The sequence below is a fragment of the Channa argus genome, chromosome 5 (genome assembly GCF_033026475.1).
Source record: "Channa argus isolate prfri chromosome 5, Channa argus male v1.0, whole genome shotgun sequence".
Taxonomy (NCBI): domain Eukaryota; kingdom Metazoa; phylum Chordata; class Actinopteri; order Anabantiformes; family Channidae; genus Channa; species Channa argus.
In genome coordinates, this window is record NC_090201.1 from 2,731,115 (window position 1) to 2,755,212 (window position 24,098).

Sequence of the window (24,098 nt, forward strand, 5' to 3'; positions counted from 1 at the left end):
TTGTGTGTCGCTTAATAACATCTGCAGGGTAAAGTGTGTGTGTGTGTGTGTGTGTGTGTGTGTGTGTGTGTGTGTGTGTGTGTGTGTGTGTGTGTGTGTGTGTGTGTGTGTGTGTGTGTGTGTGTGTGTGTGTGTGTGTGTGTGTGTGTGTGTGTGTGTGTGTGTGTGTGTGTGTGTGTGTGTGTGTGTGTGTGTGTGTGTGTGTGTGTGTGGAGACTGAACTTGGTTCATCTCTTCTGACATGTGGATAAATGTGTGAAATTTATGTTTGTCATTTATGACAAAAGTGGAAGTTCTTGTGTACATATGTGAGGGGGGGATAAGGGGTTTACACATTTTTATTAAGAAAGATGCGTTTTCGTTGCATGTTGGGCCCAAAAACTAATACAAACGTCACCAAACAAAGTGTCCTCTCAGCACGAACACAGTCAAAAGTAGCGCTTTCCGATAAACACAATTTGGCGCTTCACTTCCTTAACGACACAGCAGCTGTATCGGTCACGTGCCTTTTCTCAACGCGATACACATCGATGCGGGGTTTCGATCTTTGCGCTTGATACACGCCCCGACCCATCACTATTTTTAAGGCAGGGTGAAGTGGTCATCAGCTTTTTGGTTTGGCAACTCTTAAAATACAGCAAAGCCGTTCAACCAAGAAGGGTTTTTTTTTTTTTTTTTTTTCTCCCTCGGTGATTAGAAGCACACTGGAGGTTTGAGCCGAACCCACGTCTGTTAGTCAAGTCCAGTGAGTTTTTTTCTTGTCATTTCAGCCATATACAGCACAAGTACACAGTGGAACGAAACAAGATGCTACATAGGTCAACATAACACCGATGATGACACAAAGTACATACAAGTGCAAATGTACAAACAAACGTTTGGTGCAAAAGCAACACAACACGGTGAGACAGGGACAAGGAGCAGCACCGACCGGTACAGTGAGTGCGTTACCTACTGTACAGAGCAGCAATACATGTGCGTAAAAACAAAGGTGCAAAAAAAAAAAAATTTTTCCAGCAAGACCAGATTTATGGTATGTGGAGACCGTTTTTGTGGGTGGGTGTTTATTTAATATAGTTTGCTCTTTGCTGAACCCGTGTTTTAAAGGATTATTTTTTAAAATAAAGGTTTTATAACCAATTATTAGCAAAGTAATTTGTATGAAAATATTTCTGAACAGAATAATGTTAGATCTCGTAATAACCTCCCAGCTTGAATAGGGCAGCCGTTGATGGTTCATTAACTTTGGCTTTAGAGGAAAAAGAAAAGCAATATACGTTACCGCATTTAAAGGAAGTTGCTTTTTCAGACTTCGTGATAACAATTGGACAACTATGTGTTGTGTCTGTGGGTGTGTTTGAACAGCTGAGTGAGGGCTGGTTTGAATGTTCTACCACTGAAATGAGGACATTTTGACAAAGTGAGGACAATCCTCGTGTTCCTGGAGCCCTTCAAAGGGCCCTTAGAGGGTCGGCAGTTAGTTTTAGGGTTTGAAGTATACATTAGGTTCGTGCTAGGGTTTGGGGCGAGGGGCTATAGAATGCATTAAGTCAATGAATTTCCTCACTTCGGTGCCCGCGTGTGTGTGCGCGCGTGCGCACAAAATAATGTGTAGAGTTTATCAGAAACGACGCGGATGGATGGGAAATAGAATGTGTGTGTTTAAAACAACTACACAGTCTGTAAATATAAGTAATAACTGTATTGCAGCTGTGCAGAAAATCATGTATTTCTTTACAACTCTACATTTTTCTAACTAGTTGCTCTTTAAACATTGAAGAGAGCAGTGGGTTGGTTACAAACAACAAAGCTCAATTGAAACTGTTCAAGCGGAAAAGGGGAATTTAGCACTGAAAACTATAGGTGGACGATATTTGATTGAAACGTTGTGGCCATAAAATCTTATATAGCATAATGTCTGGGTTTTGTCCCTGATCTCTCAGTTTATAAGGCGGATCTCTCCTTACAGAAACGGTGACAGCAGCCAGTAAGTCTTATGCACATGTATTATTTTAGATATGACCGTTTACTGTTTCCAACTAACACAGACAACTTTAGCAGAAACTGGAAAGTGCACTTAAGCAAAAACAATCTGTTTCATATTATTGCACAAATCTGTGGCTACTGAACATATTGCAAAATATTGTCTAGAGCAGATGCAACCTCCCAACATGTTGTCAATGAAGGTTGTGCACTCGTATACATTTTAAGTGACATTATGTACTGGCTTTTTTGTATATAGAGTTATTTGGATAACTCCCATTTCTGTACAAGATACACTGCATCCAGAAAGTCTTCCCAGCGCTGCACTTTTTCCATATTTTACGTTACATCCTTATTCCAAAATGTATCATTCTTTGTTCCTCAAAATTCTACAAAAATACCCCATAATGACAACGTGAAAGAAGTTTGAAATCTTTGCAAAGGTGTTAAAAATAAAAAAAACATAAAAATCACATGTACATAAGTATTTACAGCCTTTGCTTAATACTTCGTTAAAGCACCTTTAGCACCAATTACATCCTCAATGCTTTCTCAGTATGATGCCACAAGCTTGGCACAATTTGTTTCTCCCATTCTTCCTTGCAGTACCTCTCAAGCTCCATCAGGTTGGATGGGGAGTGTTGGTGCACAGCCATTTTCAGATCTCTCCAGAGATGTTCAATCGGGTTCACGTCTGGGCTCTGGCTGTGCCACTCAAGGACATTCACAGAGTTGCCCCGTAGCCACTTCTTTGTTATCTTGGCTCTGTGCTTAGGGTCATTGTCCTGTTGAAAGGTGAACCACTTCCCCGGTCTGAAGTCCAGAGTGTGCTGGAACAGGTTTTTATCAAGGATGTCGCCGTACACTGCTGCATTCATTTGTCCTTCCATCCCGACTAGTGTCCCAGTTACTGCCGCTGAAAAACATCCCCACAGCATGATGCCGCCACCACCATGCTTTACTGTAGACTGTATGGCCAGGTTGTGAGCGGTGTCTGGTTTCCTCCAGACCTGACACTTGCCATTCAGGCCAAAGAGTTCTGTCTTTGTTTCATTAGTCCAGAGATATTTGTTTCTCATGCTCTGACATTCCTTCAGGTGGGCTGTCATGTGCCTTTTACTGAGGAGTGATTTCCATCTGGCCACTACCATCCAGGTCTGATTGGTGGCGTGCTGCAGAGATGATTGTTCTTCTGGAAGGTTCTCCTCTCCTCTCTCCACAGAGAAATGCGGGAGCTCTTTCAGAGTGACCATCAGGTTCTTGGTCACCTCCCTGGCCCTTCTTTCTCAATCGCTCAGTTTGGCCAGATGACCGGCCTGCTCTAGGAAGAGTGCTAGTGGTTTCAAAATCATTCCATTTACAGATGATGGAGGCCACTGTGCTCATTGCGACCTTCAGTGCTGCAGAGTTTTTTTCTGTACCCTTCTTCAAGTCTGTGCCTTGATATAGTCCTGTCTCAGAGATCTGCAGACCATTCCTTGGACTTCCTGCCTTTGTTTGTGCTCTGACATGGAATAACTGTGGGACCTTTTATATAGACAGGTGTATAGTTTTCCAAATCATGTCCAATCAACTGAATTTACACAGGTGGACTCCAATCAAGTTGTAGAAAAATCTCAAGGATAATCAGTGGAAACAGGATGCACCGGAGCTCAAACAACATTATGTACCTGTGATTTTTTTTCCCTATGTTTTCTTTTTTTAATTTTTAATAAATTTGCAAAGTTTTCAAACACACTTCTTTCACGTTGTCATTATGGAGTATTGTTGGTAGAACATTAAGGAAAACAATGAATTTAAACCATTTCGGAATAAGGTTGTAACATAAAATGTTAATCGCTGTGAATACTTTTTGGATGCACTGTAAATCTGTTTCCTCCTAGCATAAAATCCATCCATCAATACATATACATTCACTGATGTGATTTAATGACTTTACATGTGATTTATATTAAAATCACATCATCATGGTAACCTGAGTTTGTGTTGTAGAATGCCTCTGATAAGCTGTGTGAGGCTTAACCTCTTAAGGGGATTAGCAAAAGGGAAGGTGTGTTCACATGTGATGACCTGTGATCTCTGATTACCATAAGGACACACTGTGCTTCAGTCTCCCACTGAACACTCAATATGTATAAATATAGGCACACCTAATGTCCTACACCTCTGTCATGTCACTGATTATAAATATGACTCACGCACAGGTAAATATCAGCTCAGTGACTCATGTGATGTGCACAAGAATGAACACGATTCAATCTGAAAGGAATGTTTAGTACAGTCTGCCACTTAACATTTTGGGGCAAAGTCCCCAGTGCCACAATGGTCTGGTCTGTTGAACGCTTTATTTTTAATGTGGACAAGATGTGCACAGCGGGTAGGTGATGTAGGACATCCAGGGTGTTTTCCAAGTGAATTTTTTTGAAATCTGTTATTGTGATAATATGTGGTGTGATGTAAAATAATGCACCTAGATTTGCAGATAGCATTTTAATGTCTCTCCATACACCAATCAGCCACAACATTAGGTACACCTGTGCAATTTAATGCAATTAAATATAGCAGCTTTGTCATAAATTCTATTTTTAAAACATAATTTCTCAGTTTCTAGGTTCATTCATACAGGTGATAATTCTACTGTGTGTTTATGATTGAGGTCAAAGTAGGTACTGGAGACACACTGGCGTGCGTTATAAGAACCGGTGCGGTTCTAATGTTTTATCCCCCTCATCAATTTTAAATATGGTGGGTAAAACCTCACATTTATAAATTTAATGTTGTGGCTAATGTATGTATGTTAAAATGTCTTGTGTCTATTGGTTAATTTCTATTTAGAAGTTTTTGAGTTTTCTTCAAACGCCTTTATCATGTTTTCTTCACATCACAACGTTTAAAAACTCGCAGGCCACAAAGTAATGTTCATCAGCAATTTTTGAAAGTGGTTTTCCACACTTTCTGTTCCAGCCCCGTGCATGTGTGTGGGTGTCCCAAGAACGCGCACGCAGGAAGTTCCTATCCTGTCGAGAGCGCGACATATGACGTAAGTGGCTTGCCGCGCACTGATGATGGCGGTGCGTGAACGCGCAGTAAAAGTAATGGCTGCTCTGGATCGGCGGGTGCCTAGCCTCGATGATTTCGTGGGTCAAAGCTGGACTGCCTGGGCCGAGTGGGCCGGTGTGACAACGGCGGATGGTAAGGAAGCATCTTGACGCAAACACTGGCAGCTACGAAGCCATTTAACCAAAGCACCGGAGTTTATTTCCGTGGAAACGGAGGACAGAGCTAACCATGTTACCCAAACAAAGACCCTGCCGGGTCCTAGCGCTGGGTGGGTAACATGTTGCTCTTTCCCAGCTCCCACAGAATATGCTGCCTTCAAGACAAAATAAGTGATAGTTGTTCAGATATAGCCATTGTAGTGGGGGTTTACGGCCATGGCCACGAAACAAGCTGCCAGCGCTTATGGGATGCGTTTCAGTTTGGTTAAACCAGCCGGTCAGCGGTCGCATCAGAGCGGAAGGAGGGTAGTGTGGATGGTTGGGCGAGCAACTTCTTGCTGTGGAAAGCTAGGCTAGCTGGCTAGCAAGAAAGCCAGACGATGTGGTAGTTAGCAATAGCATGCTAACGGTAGCAGCAGCAGCAGCAGCAGCAGCAGCAGCAGGAGGATTCAGAGTAGACACCGGTGACGGAGGAGGAGTCTGATGCTGTTGCCACCATGTAAATGCTGGCCCAGCCTTTGATATTAGCAATCGTTACTTCGCGTTCAATCGCTTCATTTTATTGTTCTCATTTGATTAACTGTGCCGCCGCCCCCATTTATCCGACGTTAACACCAGTAAACATCATATGTATGAAATCTGCTCCAAAAGTGCCCATGCCCTTTCCAGATTTAAGTATGTGCTCTCACTCATTGTCTGGCATTCCTCCAAGTGCTACTCTGTTCATAAGTATCAAGTCCTCCTCCACCACAATACCATTAGCTTCTTATTGTTAACAAACTATGTCAAACGGTAGTAGAAAAAACCCTGACCAGCAGCAGTCATTGTTGAAGCAGTTGACCTGCAAATCAGTCCTTTAAATAACACAGCTTAAAGGCCTGTTTCTGTGCAGAATTTGTGTGCCGGCGAACCCGACAGACAAGTTTTGGAAAACATCTGACATCCAAAGTGGGTTAATAAAACCTCTGTGTAAAATATGATTTTACAGGACCCGACGTGGACGATTGCAGCAAGAATGGCAAAAAGGCTGCAGAGGCCATGTCACTCAGTAAAGAGGGTAAGTCTGTAATAGTCTACATCTACAAGACACAGTCATGAGCTATGACTGTTTGGCATATCTGAAAACCCGAAAGCATAAATTAATAATCTAACTAGTGTGTGTGTGTGTGTGTGCGCGCGCTTGTATTCCTATGTAGATATAATGGCTTGTAAAGTCTCAATGAACTGTGTATTAGCTTCACTTTGGTGTCCAGCCTTGCCTAGAGATGATGGGTAGTTATGGAGCTTATGCTTTACAAAGACCAAGTATAGTATTAAGTATTTGTAGTTTTGTGCTTAGGTTCCCTCTGGAAGCTCACCTAGCTGTCTGTAGCAGCAGCTGTCTGATATTGCTCTTCCTTTTTGTGTATTTGAGTGTGTCAGAGCATGAAGTGATAAATCAGTAGTACCTTAATAGTATTTGTGAGTTAGTTTCACTTCATCCACCCAAGCTGCATCTACAGCACATGTAGATGTACAGGACAAAAAAACAGGATGGGCATCAAAAAATGACCCTGGTTTTGTGCATTTGTTTTACTTTGACAATTAGGCTGACCTACTAATACTGCACATACACACAATTCGTCAACTGTATCAAACTTCAGTGGGACTTTTAAAAATGAGATCTATCATCTTTTTATATTATAATGTTATCCCTGGGTGTCTCATAAGTTGTCATTGCCCTCTTTGGTCTTCTGCAGACTGATATGTGCATTCATTTTGTTCATTCTCCTCTTCACTGCTCCTCTTCACCTTCCTCCTAGACATGTCCATCTTTGGCCTTTACCCTGGCCACGATGACTTCTACTTGGTGGTGTGCAGCCATTGTGGCCAAGTAGTGAAGCCACAGGCCTTTGAAAAGCACTGCGAGCGGAGACACGGCCCTCTGGCCAAGCTGTATGCCAGACTGCGCTCTCCCACCCCTGCGCCCCAGCAAAGGTCCCACCACAGTCATTCTCCTTCCCATGGGACTAATGCTGCTTCTGCTTCATCCTGGGAGGGTCGAGGCCAGGGGGTTGGGCAGCTACGGGGAGCTCCACCTTCACCTTCTACTCCACCCCAGTACAGACACTCCAAGAACTCCAAAGATGGAGTACGGTAAGAGCAGAGTAGGGCAAGCTGAGTTTATGGGTAACACAGTAGACATTTGAGTGAAGTGCTTTGAATTATTTTTAGAAATAGTAAAGAACAAACAGAGTAGGTGATAAAACGAGAATCAGATGAGGAAAGAAATCCCACTTTCATATGTGTCCAATAAAACATAGGATTACAACCTACAGCCAGTTAGCTTAACAAAAAGCCTAAAAAAGGGAGGAAACAGCTAGCCTGTCTGTGTCCTAGGGTTGGCTGTCCAAAAGTCCTCTATACACACTTTAGTTTTTTGTCATTTTGGCATATCCTGTGAGTTCAGGGTCGCCACAGCGGATCATTTGTCTACGTGTTGATTTGGCACATTTTTTACGCCGGATGCCCTTCCTGACGCAACTTTCCCCAATTTCTACCGGGCTTCGAACCGACGCTGCGCAGCTGGGGATGGGCTGTTTTGGGTTCAGTGTCTTGCCCAGGGACACTTAAGCACTAACTGAATATAAACAGTTTCTATTTCTGTCTGATCCTCAACTAATCAGATCCAATCCCAATGTTGTCAGCTTTGATAAACCTCCTTCAGTTTACCCAAATGCTAAGTTTATACTTTCCCCCTTCTCTCCCATCGCTCAGACATTCCCCAATGGAGAAGACTTCCTCCCAAAGCAGCCACACAGAGTTGTCAGTATTCAAGCAGCCACCACCTCTGGAGCCTCCAATGAGTTCTCCACCTCCATCACTCAGAGATCCCCCCTGGCCGCATGGAGTCACACCACCTGGTAGGCCTTCACCCAGTGAGAGGGCCCCAAGCCAGGGCCAGAGGAAGGACTCCTCATTGAATTCTGGAGTGCCAGGCCACCGGATTCCAAGACCGTACAACAAAGTGGCCTCAAGTGAGTACAGAGGGCGCAATTAAGTAAACATGTAAAAGCTTTACCAATATGTATGCATAAACGATGGCAGCATTGTTTGTGTCACATACCTCCTTGCGTAGTTTGTAAATGTCCTAAGGATTTAAAAGGTTAGCTGCAAGGGGACAGACTCAGGCCTAATCATCCCTGACCAACAAAGACATTTGTTTCTCATGAACTTATGCTTTTTCCACGACATAAATAAAAACAAGTTAATTTTGAGATCACGTTGGAGAAAACAGTATAAATAAATGCACAATTGATGCTCTAAATCAATGTGGACTATATGAAAGTACCACTTTGTGTAGGCATACACATACTTAACAGCGAGTATATGTTCATGCTATGACGTTAGAGGATCCATAGATTTTCTACATTGTTTCTTTTTATGTTTTCTTTATGGCCAATGTCTGAGGTCCACACTAAATTCAGTTTAGCATTTAAACTTCATAATGTTAAGTTTAAAGGCTAAAGTATTAAGAAATAAAAGAATAATACAACTTCTATTATTGACATGATTGCATCCACTGGAGTGTAGATTTCAGGTCCAGGGCCATGTAGTATAATAATGTATATCGAGTATTGATATCTGTTTCATATTATGCATATCATTTTTAATTTATATTTTGGTCTCGGAAAATGGAAGATTTCATCTACTCACTTGTGCTGATCAGATGGACCAGCATTAGAAAGATCCTTTCTGGAGAATAGTGAGGGCAAAAGTAGCAGAAACTTTTTTTTTTTCTTTTTTTTTCTTTTTTACTTCACAAATTTTGAGCTTGCTTTCTATGGCTTTATTGTAGTGTGTAAATGTACATTAATGCTTTTAAACTTCCCCATGACTTCGCTATATTTTCTGCTTCGTGCGTCATCTGGGCGAGCTTTGGCAAACTTGGTTGACTAGGATTACAAACTACAGTATGAGCAACAAGATGACATAATCTGACCTGAAGGTTCCTCCAAGTGATGTCATCTGGAGGCGTTTTTCAACTAGAAGTAGAAAGAGATTTTAATATAGTTAAATAAAAGGGAAGTTTAATAGCATTTATGTACATGTGCTACCCAAACTAGAACCAAAAGAAGTTCAAAATCAGTATAAGCGTTCTTTAACATTAGCTAGCAGCACAGCAACAGCTTCTGACAGGCGCCCAACAAAAATAAAGCAACGTGCTGTGTTCATGGACAACCAGCCATAACTTTTTTTGAGTTGTGAACAAAGCGTAACACGTAAGAAGCTGTGGATTTGAGTTTGCCACAGCTGACAATTTTGGCCATGTCAATCAAACAGATATACAGTTCAGTTATTTTATGAAAATGATGGCCTTGAGCGCCAATGACTAATGCATTATTGAAATCATCAGTTTTAACACTTATTGTTGGGATGTGAACTACATGATCCTTTAATGGACAAATGACATTCTAATTTTCTGTTAGTTAGGGGTGTAATGATTCTCCATATCACCAATTCAGTTCATACCCTGGCTTTAGTTTTAAGTCACCAAAAAATATAAAAAGTTCAATTTTCTGGGGTTGCAAATTGAGACCTTGCCTATTTTTCATACTTGTTTTAAAACTGTTTAGAACCCTACCACTGTGTAAAACTACAAAGGTCATGGTCACTATAATTTGCACTTAGTTTAGTAAAACAGTGGCATCAAACATTTTCCTTGAAGTAGCCTGACTCCTGGCTGAAAGGAGTGGGAGGCTTAATACCTAACTTTCTTGTAAAGTACTTCTCTGAAGTATTTTACCTCCACCTTATCTTTCAGTGCAATTTTCAGGAGTGATTCTCATAGCAAAGACCTGACAGACTTAGCTCTTTCCTAACTATAATCAGTTTGTGTCTCCCTGCCTCTACCTGCTCTTCATAATGACTTTTCCACCAAACAACAACAAACACAATTTCATCTTGTTCCTTCCTCTATGTAATTATAAATTTTAAAATTGTAGATTTATATGATTGCAGTTAATTTTTTCAGATTTGATTATTAACATAATCAAAACCCCTAAAATTGTGGCTGTCTGTTTCACTTTTTTTGAATCTTTTATTCACAAAAACTATATGGGAGGGAAAAGAATTTCAGAAAACATCAAACAAAACACAAATGTAATCAAATCTGCTAGTTGCTGCAGATGGCCAGGAATGATTGGAATTGGAATGTTAAGAGTACATGATGTTGTAGACATCATGTTACATGTGAAAAAAATCTTTGTAAAGTGACAGACCTGAATAAAGACCCTGAGATTTTTTACACTTTCCCAACTATAGGAATGTAGAAGCTTCTGTGAACTATGCCTCAAAATGAAGCCTAAAATCACAAATTCCAATCAGTAAATTGGAAGTCATGATGATGTTGAACAGAATAATATAGCATTTAATTCTTATGTAGCTTATGCTGTATATTGTAATTAAGTCAATTTCTGTATCACTCATAATCACCAAATTAATTCAGATGAAGTCCTTATATTTCTGAAGTGAATTGTGAACATTTTCCTGCTGTTGAGAAAGGTAAACTCTTTATGGCACCTAGTGTACTATGCATCTAAACATCTTCCTATGTTTTATGTGTGAATTAATGACATAGCAGGATGGCAGCCTTCAAGTTTGTATGTCCTATGAAGCGCTTAGCACAGTTTATACTTTTATGAGGCATATACTTTTAAAACAACTGAAAAATACAAACCCGGTTTTAAAAAAGTTGGGAGGATGTGTAAATGTAAATAAAAACAATGCAGTGATTTACAAATCTCTTAAACCCTTATTTAATTTACAGTAGAACATAAACAACATATCAGATGTTCAAACTAAGAAATCTTATAATTATATTGAAAATATTGGCTTATTATGAATGTGATGGCAGCAAGACATGTCAGAAATGTTGGAAGAGGGGAAACAAAAAGCTGGAAAAGTAATTACCACAAATCTGACAACTAATTCGGTTAATTGGCAACATGTCAGTAACATGACTGGGTATAAAAGCAGCATTTCAGAGATGCAGAGCCTCTCAAACGTAAAACTGGGCAGAGGTTAACCAATCTGTGACAAACCACATATAAAAGTTGTGGAACAATTTCAGAAAAATGTTCCTCGAGGTAAAATTGCTAAGACTTTGAAGGTCCCACTATCTACAGTATATAATAACATCAAAAGATTCAGAGAGTCAGGAGGAATGTCTGTCCACAAGTGAGAAGAAAGAAGGTCAAAATTGGATGCGTGTGATCTTCTGGCCCTCAGACGGCACTGCTATAAAAACAGGCCTGATGCTCTAATGGACATCCCTGCATGGGCTCAGGAACACTTCCAGAAATCACTGTCTGTGAACACGGTTTACTGTGCAATCCATAAATATAAGTTAAAGCTGTATCATGCAAAGAAGAAGCCATATATGAACACAATCCAGAAACGCCGCCCTGTTCTCTGGATCAAAGCTCATTTAAAATGGTCTGAGGGCAACATATGCTCCCGTCAATACGTTGTCTCTTTCAGGATGGGCCTTGGATATTTCAGCAAAACAAAGCTAAACCAGATACTGCATCCATAACAACAGCATGGCTTTGCAGGAGAAGAGTCCAGGTACAGAACTGGCCCACCTGCACCAATAGAAAACATTTGGCACATCATAAAACGAAACATCCACAGGCCCAGGACAGCTGAACAGCTAGAATCATGCATCGGACGGGAATGGGACAACATTCCTCTCCTAAAACTCCAGTAACTGGTCTCCTCACTTCCCAGACATTTACAGTCATTGAAGGAACGTGCTAAAAAACGGTCAACATCTCCCTATTCCAACTTTTTTGAGATGTGTTGCTGCCATTAAATTCAAAATGAGTTAATAGTTTCCATGAAATGTTAAAATTTCTAGGTTTTAACATCTGATACAATGTTCTATTGTAAATAAAGTATGAGTTGATGAGATTTACAAATCATTGCATTCTGATTTATATAGGTTGACAAATCCCCCTAACGTTTTTGGAATTGGGGTTGTATTAACATGGTGACAATTTATTTTGCTGTCTTTACCAGTTGTTAAACGAGATTAAGCTGGTTGTGTTTTTAGTGGGCCCATGTATTATTAGCTCAAAGTTGAATCAAGTTCATCTGCACCTGCAGAAGGCCTCTGTTTAAAAGTATATGTATTCTTCTTTTACATTGATATGTGTGAGACGTATAACTTAAAAATGTATCTGCAACATTTTCTCTTTAGAGAGGCTGTCAAGTAGTCAAAAACACCCAGGTAGGAGGAATTCCATATAATAAAGCACTAGTGAAACTGTATTTGTTGTTATTATTTCACGTTTTTTGTTGTCTCTGTGATGTTACGATGTTAAGTCAAGGTGCTCTGTTTGTGTCCTCAGAAAGGGAGTGTGACTTGGACAAACACTGTGGCGTCCTGGACCCCGACAGGAAGAAAGTCTGTACTCGCCTCCTCACATGCAATGTAAGCTCCAAACACCCTCCCATTCTGCAGAGTGATACCCTATTTCTTCTAATCAAGGTTTTCATGTCTGTGCATTTTTCCTTGTTTCATATTGTGTTTTTTTTTGTTTTTTTTTTGGTCTGGTTCTTGGTGGACTTCAGTAAAATATTGAGAAGCACACTTTCAATATGAAGTCCTGTCCACTTTGCTTTTGACCCATTTTCTGCACATGACAGCAAGAAAGTAGGTTGTAAATTTGTGGTCTTCATTACTCACACAGCCAATAAGTAACAGCCAATATATCATTTTTCCATTGTGCCTTAATGCAGACATATGCCAGATGAAAAATGTAGGTTGTAGCAGATATTTAAAAGAAAAAAGATGTTAGTTGTTGTAGTGATTCACAGGTCAGTTGCATAACAAATGTATTACAAAACCTCAGGCAGGTTGTTAGGACCAGTAGCTCCACACTGGAAAACACACAGCTCCAAAGCCGGGGACACCTGCAGAAAGGGACAGAGAGAGGGGGACAACTACAGGAGAAAACACACAAAGTTGATGTGATACAGTAGGGACAATTGTGGGGTGAGAGGAGAGGAAAGAGGGACAAGAGGAGGAAAGGGGCTCAGTGCATCAATGGGGTGGGTCCCTCACCAGTCTAAGCCTATAGCACCATAACTATACCTAACTATATGCTTTATCAAAGAGGAAGGTTTTAAGCCTAGACTTAAGAGTGTGTCTGTTTCCCGAATCTGAACTGGGAGTTTTATTATTTTTTAATGTTGTATTTATTGAAGTGTTTTGGTAGAAGGCAGAAAAGGATTAGACTCTGACAAACAAGGAGCTACATGGAAAGTGCAGCGTTTTAGGGGAAGGTGTGATGTCTGGGACGTGCTAAAATGATGTAGTTGTGGATTTTGCAGTCGTGAGCGAAGTTTGCATTTATAAATAAAATCAAATATATGGCTTTTATGTATAGGGATAAGGTCCTGTTAAGTAAAATTTAAGGAGTAAACTGTTTACCATTTTTCCGACCCAGCCACCGAGGGCCACCTTAGTGCTGCTCCCAAGCCCGGATAAAATGGGAGGCTTGAGACAGTAAGGGCATCCAGCATAGAAACTCATGCTAAATCATCGCGCAGAACACGTCCTGCTGTGGTGACCCCTGAAGTTACAAGGCAAAAGCTGTTGATCGGGGGCCTGGTGAGTCGGTGGTAAAGCATTAGGTTTGGATGCAGATGGCAGCGGGTTTGAATCCCAACCCGTGAGGTGGGGCCCTACCCAGCCATCAGGGACATCCTTGGTGCCAGTCTCAATGTATGAAAAATAAAAAACTAAATGCTCTCTTTTACAAAAGTATTGAGACCCTTACTACAGTGTTGCTTAAAAGCTTCTCAAAAGAAGTCTAAAAGCAGAAACTTCAGCTTAAAGTCTTCTTGGGTGGGTTTCTACAAGCTTTTTGTACCAGGCTTGAGGCAGTTTATTGTAATATTTTCCAACTCTGTCAGATTGAATGGAAGGTGTCTGAAGTGTCATCGGATCTCGCTACAGTTATTTGTGGTATTTAAGTCAGGACTTGGACCACTCAGGAACACTCAGAGATTTGTCCTGAGGCCACCCCAGTGTTGTCTTGGCTGTTTGTTTCAGGCCATTGTTGTGCAACGTGAACTGTCACCAGTCTCATGTTGCATTTACACTGGAGCAGGTTTTCCACAAAGACATGGCTGCATTTGGCTGCATTACCTGGTGTTCAGCAGACATAATGCTTTTTGCCCAAAGAGTAGAATGCTTTTGTTTTATTAGACCAAAGAATCTTTTCCCTCATGCTTTAATACTTAAAATGCCAGTAGGCAAACAGAAAGTCCAACTCCCCTCAGTCTGTTTCATTGTAGACACATGAATAAACTGTTGCCTTGGTGGCCTTCTTTCCAATTAGTTCTGCTGCCACGGAAGTTTTCTTGAACAGTTTTTTTGACCAGCCTGAACTAGGTACTAGTTCTGGGCTGATGCTAGTATCAGTTGAGAATTGGTTCAACTTGCAACTCTTCTAAGAACCTAAGATTTTGGCTTTTCCTTAGGCTAGAAAGCAACTTCAGATTGATGTTATTGTGTCACTGTATACATGTGTATACATCTCTGCTTTTCCTGTAACACTAATGCCAAGCACAATTCCAATGGCTGCCTACAGCATCTCTTTCCAAGTGATACATCTGACTTTGCAAGCCTCTAACATCCAGATTCAACTGGTCTAATGCATTTTTGCTGCTCATCGGAATTACTATGCATAGCAATTATGTTCACTAACATGTACTTACTAACATAGCTTGATTGTTATTAACACTGAATAAAATATTAATGTTAACCTTAGCCTTCAATGCGACTGTGGTGCAGGAGATTGACTGGTTGTCCATCAATCCCGACGTTGTTGGTTTGATACCCGGCTTCTCCGGTCACATGTCAAAATGTCCTTGAGCAAGACACTGATCCCCAACTTAGTTGCTCCCAGTGAATGTTGGCCAGCAGCATAGCAGCTCCCCCATCAGTGTATGAGTGTGTGTGTGAATGGGAGAATAAGAAGCAGTGTTAATTGCTTTGAGTTCCAATAGGTAGAAAAGTGCTATATAAGTGCAGAACGTTTACCATATAATAAAATTTTTAGCATCAGCTATGATGGTATGGATCACCTTGCAGTTAAAGATGAAACAAGTCTTTTTAACAGTTTTAGTTGGTGTGCATTTACATAGACTTAGATGACAGTTGGCTTTCCTGAGAAAGCCGATATCCTAACTGTGACGTAAACAGGAAGCCTGGTTTCCGAGATCTGGGTAGGGGATTATGCATTTCCCCAGGTAGATTTGCTGGAAAATGCAGATTTCTTTGCCATGTATATGCATAACCAGGTTTCTATTCTGGTTTCTCCATTGGTCACTATACAGTTTGAAAACTGTGAGCCAGGCCTCCGAAGTAAATCAGAGGTGGAGGAGAAATCTGATTACTCTGCTGCTGCATGTATACACAGATTTCCAGTAACCAAGTTTCTTAAGTGCATGTAAATGCAGTTCCACAATTAGCCAAGAAATCTGATGTCTACGAGTATACTGGTTCCTTACATTGCATGTAAGTGTCCTTTTTAGGGAGCAAAAATCCCACCCCAGACCCTAATGTAAGCAGTTCTCGATTGTAGACAAAAGGTCAATGCCCTTCTGGAACTAGATTTCCTGTCTGTGTATTTGGCTGACAAAACACGGAGAACTGGTTTGACTGTCTCACACTAGTCACAGATTGTTGGTTTACAGGCCATTCCTGTTATCAGCTTACCTTTCCATTTGAGATCAAGCCACTTCTGTTATTTATTTTTTTGTTCGTGCTTCACACAGTTGCTGTCTATTGGTATCAAAGCTCTGAGGTCTCAAAAATGCTTTTGAGGACAGTTTATCAAATTTTTAAGTGTACAAAAAGTGAAGGCGTTTGAATACTTTTTTTTTTTTTTAATTATTGTGTCAGCACAAGTTGGATTAGAATTTGTACCTTCCTACATATGATATTTAAACATTCAAACAATCTTTGCATTTAAAAGTTTCATGTAAGGTTTTTACTGCATACGATGGCCTGATTGTTATTTACAAGACACCGAGGAATCTTGTGCCAATTTGCATACAAAGCAGTTCTATCTTATTAATGGAATATGTTTTTTAAATTCTTCAAATAATCAGCCCAAAATGCATCACAAATTACAAGACCAGCCAGGATCGGCATCATTGAGTGAGCCAACTGACATGTTGAGATCAGAGTAGACGTTCTCAAATGAATGTAACTGCAACCACAGCTCCTGAGTGATACTAAGAAGTGAAATGGCTCCAGAAAGATACCTTTTATATGGTTGTGTGTGTGTGTGTGTGTGTGTGTGTGTGTGTGTGTGTGTGTGGTTGTGTATAACAGAGGCCACACCCAGCTGGGTAGAGACGGGATGATTAACAGAAAATGACAGGACGGGATGGGCTGCATCTTACACCTGCTCTGTAGGAGAAGCCATGTTTTCTCTTCTGCCTACTCTTGGGGAAGGAAACATCTCATATTGTCAAAGCATTAATCAAATTGTTACAATTTAAAAGATCAGTCTGTTGTATTGTAATCTAACTAAATAGAATAAAACATAGATGCATATTTGAATAATAAATTATTGGTTCATAAAACAAGATTTTACAAGTCACATTAGATTCATGTGTTTTTTTAAGACACATGATGTACTTCTTATACTAAATCATTATTAATTTGTCTCTTTGTTGTATTCTCCAAGCACAGCTTAAGGCAGGGTGCTAAGACAATCGGATGTCTTCCAATTCAAAATGTAGCTTCTTAACCATTGGTAGCCAGTCTAACCGCTGTTTCCTGTGTCCTGCTGTTCAGATCCATTCAATTCACCAGCGGAGGAAGGTGGTCGGCCGAAGCAAGAACTTTGACCAACTGGTGGCTGAACTCAAAACCAAGGTTCGAGAGAAAGGTGCCCAATCACTGGAGGGAGGCTCCTCGACCGGACGATCCCCAAGCCCAGAGGCTCCTAGGGAGCAAGCTGGGGTCCCACACTGCAGGAGACCTCTGGCCAACCTCCCTGCTTTCAGGTCGAAAACCTTTGTGTCTGTAGTGACATCTGTGACATTTCTAGACATTATAATTGTTAATCTCTATATTAATGTGATGAAAAGAAAAAAATCTGTTTTTTAAATTTTTTTATTTTATTGAAGGCCACACACAATATTTATCTCTTGTATTTCTTTTCCATAATTTATAAAGAGCCACACTGCCCACTCACACAAACTAATAACAATTGTTTGTTTTAACCACCTTATCTGGTTAAACATAAATTTTTAGCTTTGTTCAAAATTTGCTAATCTGCTGCCATACAGCATATACAACTACTGAGAAACTGTCAACTCACCATCAAACTACTGACTGAATGCAACACTCTCATATTATCCTTGGCTAAATTTCTCACGCGCTCTTTCTTTTTCTCGGCCTCTTATTGTGGGGCTATGTGAAATGTCATAACTAAAGGAACAATTGATATACACCTCCTACATAGCAAATCTTAAATCCCACTCATAGTAGCGATATGTGTTCACAAAGGTGGGCAGCTCATGTTGGATAATGGCTAATTGTATGTTCATCCATTTATATTAACCCCCAAATCCATGTCTGTGTGGATTTTGTATAACACAAAGTGGTTGGAACTGATGTGCTGGTTTAGACATCATGACTAATATGGTTATTAAATAATAACAAAAAGAAAATAAACAAGTGACACAGATTTCCAATCAAAGCACAGGAAATATAACTGTACTGTATGGGGGGGGCTAAGGCCCAGGCATCAGAAATGGTACTTTCTCATAAAACATGAGGGGCAGAGCAATGCCTTTTGTTGAAGCCTGCACAATAAAATAAAAAAGCAGCTTGCTGCAGTTTTTTTTTATTTTTTTTTTTGTTACTAGGCAACCCCTGAATCGCTGCCTTTAGCCTATTCACTAATCTAAAGACCTCCAAACATCTGATACACATGAGAATCTGGTCTCAAATATGTTGAAAGGAGAAATGGGAGATTTGTATGGGTTAATGAGAGAGAGGGGGGGGGGGGGAGTACAACAAGTTTGTCCAGGAGCAACATCTGGAGGATGATTGACTTGTGGCTTATTTTAGGATGAATCAGGAGCTAAATGTCAATCTCTTAATTCATCTGATTTTATATAGAAAAAAAAAAAAACACTAATGATGTCAGTTGTTTTCCTCTATGAATTCAGCAATATATGATTGTTGTTTTTTTGTTTGTTTGTTTTTGATTTTTATTTCCAATTGGAGATAGTCTGCACGTTCCTTCAAAAATAGAAGGGCTGCTTAGAAATACAAAAGTAGCGAAGACAATGCTTCACTTTCATTGAAAACAATTACAAACATATGGACCAGGCTGCTAAAGCAGCTTCTGTCTGATTAACAGAGCCAATTACTGTGTTCAGGAAGTTCGTATCCTGTTGTTGGGACTCGGCATCAGTACATTATTGTACACTGGAAACCAACAGTTGATTGTCATTTACAGTCGGTCTCCAGCTGTGTCAGACTGCACCTCAGAGGAGGAGAAGCAGCGGCAGGATGAGGGAAGTCTCAGAGCCCCCTCACCTCTTGTCCATGGACGAATCTCAAGTGATGAAAGTGATGCAGAAGGACCTGAGGAGACAATAGACTTCCCCTTCTCTGCTGCACACCCCAGACCATTAGCGGTGAGCATCTGGAAGCTGACGTGATTTTTATGTTTGATTTTATATTTAATCACCGACTTTAACAGTCATTGCTAAATGGTATTTTTATGTATATATTAATTAGTAACTGTAAATATATAATGTTAATCTCTGGCCCTCTTTTTCCCCAAAAAGCCTCTGGCTTCTTTATTTATTTGTCATGATGCACACGTAACACATCAGCAGGACTAATGCACCACTACTATTACACTACAATTTAGTAAAAAGTTAAAACTGCTTCTTTTACATGATTTAAAATCGCTTTCTACAGTGCTTATTCACATCAAAGAATCATCGTCTCAAGGTGCTAGTTTAAGACCACATATTTATAGAGGGAACAAAAGCCCCTTGAACAAGTACTTGAAACATATGAAGAGAAAGTTCTACTTTTAACAGAAGACACCTCCGACTGAACCAAGGTTTTCCGATGTTTTAGGTTTTTGCTGTTTCACTATCAATATTGAGATAAGTAGGCAGGTATTTGGATTGGTAGTTGTCATTTTGATTCAGTTTTACCCAGAAATATAAATAAAACATGGAAACAATAAACCAATGAAATAGTAAGGCCACAGAATAATGCACAATTTCAGATGTCACCACTGTCCATCAGTTTTCCCAATGTGTTTTAAATTTAACGAAGTAACATAAGTCTTCTTTCTCTAGGTGTGTTCATTCGGCAGCCATGTGTTGGGTCATGGCATCTATACATTTGATAGAAGACTTCACCACCTGAGGTCGGCTCTCAGTAGCATGCTTGAGCAGCACATCAGCGCCCATCTATGGAAGTAAGAATCCTGAGCTCACCGTTCTGTCTCACTGGCCTTTATTTAGCCAAAGCTACACTTATGCTTCTCTTTAGGCTTATCTGTTGAAATCTAAATGACAAAAGTATTTAAGTCTTTGATAGGGCACTGGAAATTGTGGACTTGCCTTGATGAACCTCCAACTTGTGACAAATTGAATTCATTGGACATATTGTTGGAAGGCGCACACCTGTGTTTCTAAGATTCCAATGTACACACTGCATTTCAGAACAAAAACCAAGAAATAAAGTGCAAGGATCTCTATAGGCCTCCACAATAAAACGATAAAACCTTTCTAAAGCTTTAAATGGTCCTAGGACAACAGTGGCCTCAATAACTGTGAAATTAAGTCATTCTGCAATGACGAGGGCTGCTCTTAGAGTTGAAAGTGAAAACTAAGTAGCAGAACAAAAAGGGTCTTGCTCAGGTGACGAAGTGCTCTGCAGTGATTTTGGACCTGGTTAACACATCTCCTTAACACTTATCCAATACACATTTATATTTAGACAATCTCTAGTTTGAGTAAAGGGAAAAATGTGTAGAGTAGTTGTGACCAGTGTTTAGAAGGACTGGCATTTGGAAAAATTTAAAGCACAATGTCTGAACACCAAATTCTCCTCATCTATTAAATAACATGCCTGTGGTGAAGCATGGTTGTGCCAGCAGCATGTTGTAGAGGCGGGCTACGTAGTAGGAGGGACAGGGAGAATGGTCCAAATTGAGGGAAGGATGAGATGAACCTGCTCCAAAGTGGAGCTATTTTGATACAGGTGATGCTCATCTTTCAGTGAGATCATGATCCAAAGCAAACTGCCTATATAACACTGGAGTTTGTTAAAGGCAAGTCTCTTATTACATCTCTCTACACTGAATTCAGGGTCTGAGTACTTTTGTAAAACACCTTTCAAAGTGGCTATTTTATCACAAATATGATTGAATCACAAAGTTTGCGAAAAGCAAATACTACATTTTCTACACAAGTCTGTTTATCAACTAATCAGAATAGGCCACAAGTAATGGGACATGGTTATCAAAGCGATTCCAGTGAGGCCCAAATGACTTGCTAGGTGTATGTAACTGGTTCGGAAATGTGGAGCTCCACAAAATGAATGACACGACAGCCCTACTAATGTCTCTACTGATGCAAATTGACATATGTTCTGTTATGCCTGTCACTATAGACATGCATAAAATGCACTGTGGCAAATGAAAGTGTTTAAAATCACAGTGAGTGTACCACTGTACCACTCCTCCTCCACTTCTATCAAGTTGTTGTTGTTTTTTTTTGTGTTTCTCACCCAGTATAAGTGAATAGGCATAGTTATATCACATCCTGTATTGGTGCCACCACCAGATAAACCTGAGTGTAACCCACTGCTTAGTCACTAATAGATGAAGCAGATGGTGTTTTCTGAGTCACGAAGATGGAGACTGATTTCCCTGAATATCAACTGATGCTAAATTGAAATTACATTCGGTATTAACAAAAAAGGAAGTTTAGTCGTTTAGTGGTTAGTAGTGAGATTATCAGACATATTAGGGAAACCAACTTTGTCTTTTTAAAAAAAAAAAATCAGACCACTAATATGAACATTATTACAGCAAAAGTAGTTTTATACGTTGGCCCTCATCTTCTTTATAGTGACAGTAGAGACAGAAACACAAGCAAGTTGAATACAAAGTTATAAAAAAAGCATAAAAATATTGCAAATAACCTATACATTAAAATTTGAATTAGCTATTCATATTATTACTGGGTTAATGGGTGAGATCAGTGGTTTGTTACAAATTTTGTTGTTGCATCAGTGATTAAAGTTGTCCTAATATAAAAAGTCTGAGAACTGGCAGTAAGCAGCAAAAACAATGGGTGATGCTGAAGTTTATCTTGTGGCATTATTTACTTCATCCCTGTCTGTTAATGTCCAAAAGCAACAAGCTGCATTTTAAGTATTAGTTGCTCGCAGTTGAGTCAATTATTTATCTGCTCACGTTGTATCAAGTACAATTTCTGTCTTAAGCGGGGCTTAAAAATACTGGATATTAAAATATTGGATCTCAGGCACTGCAATTTAGAAGAAATGTCTTGACTAAACTTTATTTTGAAAATGTTAGTTTAAACAAGACGCATTTATAAAGTGATCAGACAAATTAAGGGCAAAGATTTTTTTCAGCAATGTATGTGTTTAATGTATATTCATGGATGTTTTTTTTCTCTCTCCATCCAGGAAAATACCTCAAGCCTCAGATCTTCAGTTTTCACCTCCCTCAGCCAAGACCATTCCATCTGTGTCTCCCTCCTCCATAGCCACCATGTCCTCATCAACATTACATTCTAAGATCCGCACAGGAAGTCACATCAGCTCCTCCCTAAAAACTGCATCGTCGTCTTCTTCCAGTCGCGGTCCAGGGAGACCCCCGACCGCCATACAGTCAGAAAACTCTGGGGGCAGTGGCAGCAATCTTAGTGGTGGCCACCTGGTGTCCCCAGGGAAGCCAATGGTGGTGCGTCAGGTGGGTTCGGGGCGACCCAAGAACCCAGTGGGACGTCCCAGCAAGCAGATGCTGCAACTGCGAGAGGAGGCTGCTGCTGCCGCCGCCCTGCGCAAGCGCAAAGCCCCTTCACAGGAAGGGGAGCATTCAGGCCCCGACAGGAACTGCATCATCCTCCAGGACAGGGGGCGCCCACCCTCTGCCACTTCCGCATCTTCCTCTTCTAAAACCCCCATCCCCTCGCCTCTTCCACATGGACAGACCAATGGCACACTTTCCCCCAGCAGCAAACCCCGGCCCCAACCTAGCCCCTCAGAGGCCCACTCACCCGCCGCTAAGGCGATCTGGACCTACAGACGGACACACCCTTCTCTGGGTCATTCATCACCCCCAGACCTTTCCTCCACCACCAACAACTCCCACAGCCGCGCGGGCGTGGGGGACTCAGGATTGCACGGGCAGAGTAGCGGGAGGGGCTTTGAGCATCAGGGGATGGTGAAGAAGCGCAAAGGGGGAAGCATAGAGGAGCACTCCCCTTCCTCCAAACCCATAGTGCACCGCCAGCCCTCCTCCTCTTCCAGCTCTGCCACCTCCTCCTCACCACGCTCTAACTTCTACCCCTGGAAGGACAGTAAAGGTGGGGGCCTGGCTGGAGGTGTGGAGAAGAAACTGGGCACACAAAAGGTGAGTGTGGTTGAGAGACAACAGCTCAAAAGATGACAAGAAAATCGATTTGATAGTCAAAGTTACAATATGTTTTGCTTGTTCCCAAGTGGTAAAAAGTTCCCAGCTAAACATTAATTACAAAGATCTAACAATACTTTGTACAATGTAATACAAAACCCATGATAGTTTGTGCAGACAGTACTGATTGTTGTTCTTACCAGACTAACTCCCGGCCTACATGTGGCTGCCAAATCAGTTTTGAATGAATATACAAAGTAATTACCAAAATGAAAGTAACCATCTGAAACGTTTCTGTCCCACAGCCAAAACTGCACCATTAAGTGTGCCTGCCTTACAAGCCACTATGAGGGAGCCAGCTCTGCTCAGTCTAAGACTGATGCAACAGGACTCAAATGTATGTGTGTTTGTCTTTTGTCTATTGAGCTTATGCTCAAGTATGTCAGGTTGTGTCTGTATGTGCAGAATTAGTGCAGTATGGATCTCTTGGTGTGAGCGTGTGTGTGTGTGTGTGTGTGTGTGTGTGTGTTGTATGGATGAATGAGGGAGAATTGGGTGTGGGAGGGTGGGATGAATTCAGACTATGGATTTAGAAATACCTCAAGACCATCTGTTATGCTGCTAAATTAAATATGTTGGTTTATAAAATGGATTAAAAATGTACTTTACACTTGGTTTCTGTGACTTATTTGCTTATTATTTAGGACTCTACATGTGTAATATTAACGCTTGCACTTGTCTTCCCATTTCTTTCACATTACCTCAGTGTATGGAAATATATCCCAGAAGTTCAACTTAACACACTTCATATGTCTGAAACTGTCGGAATAGAGTTGATAGTCAAATGTGCTTTTTCAAGCTTAGCAACATGGCTTTTTCTTTTCTTTTACCATGTTTGTTACAGAAATTGGGAAACAATAAATTGTGAATTGAAAATACAGGGAAAACTTAAAAAAAATGCACTAAACAGGGAAGTAAGTGACAGATGATTTAAATGAAAATCTAATGATGTAATGGATGTGTAAAGTTCCCTTTTTGTGTCCACACAGTGTAATTTACAGACATTATACTTAAATTTATAGTTAAGTCTAAAAGTCAGTAAGAATTGAATGTTCTTTATGAGAAAAAGGAATCATCGTCCTGCTACATCCCGGCTGTGCTGCACCAAGCACGGAAGGGC

General features: G+C 40.6%; 1 protein-coding gene across 2 annotated transcripts; it reads left to right on the top strand.

Annotated features, from left to right (window-relative positions):
- Positions 1 to 392: 392 nt before the first annotated feature.
- Positions 393 to 23,495, top strand: atxn7l2a (ataxin 7-like 2a). Of its 2 annotated transcripts, XM_067503824.1 has the most exons (12): positions 393 to 745; positions 4,948 to 5,175; positions 6,190 to 6,258; positions 7,004 to 7,337; positions 7,959 to 8,218; positions 12,445 to 12,474; positions 12,596 to 12,678; positions 17,065 to 17,276; positions 18,743 to 18,923; positions 19,605 to 19,726; positions 21,970 to 22,918; positions 23,224 to 23,495. In XM_067503824.1, exons 2-12 carry the CDS (start codon positions 5,046 to 5,048, stop codon positions 23,239 to 23,241), a joined length of 2,388 nt encoding a protein of 795 aa, XP_067359925.1. In that variant the 5' UTR covers positions 393 to 745; positions 4,948 to 5,045; the 3' UTR covers positions 23,242 to 23,495. The 2 variants fall into 2 exon arrangements, with proteins under 2 accessions (XP_067359925.1, XP_067359926.1); XM_067503825.1 differs by lacking the exons at positions 393 to 745; positions 12,445 to 12,474 and having other exon boundaries at positions 5,019 to 5,175.
- The last annotated feature ends 603 nt before the right edge of the window (positions 23,496 to 24,098 follow it).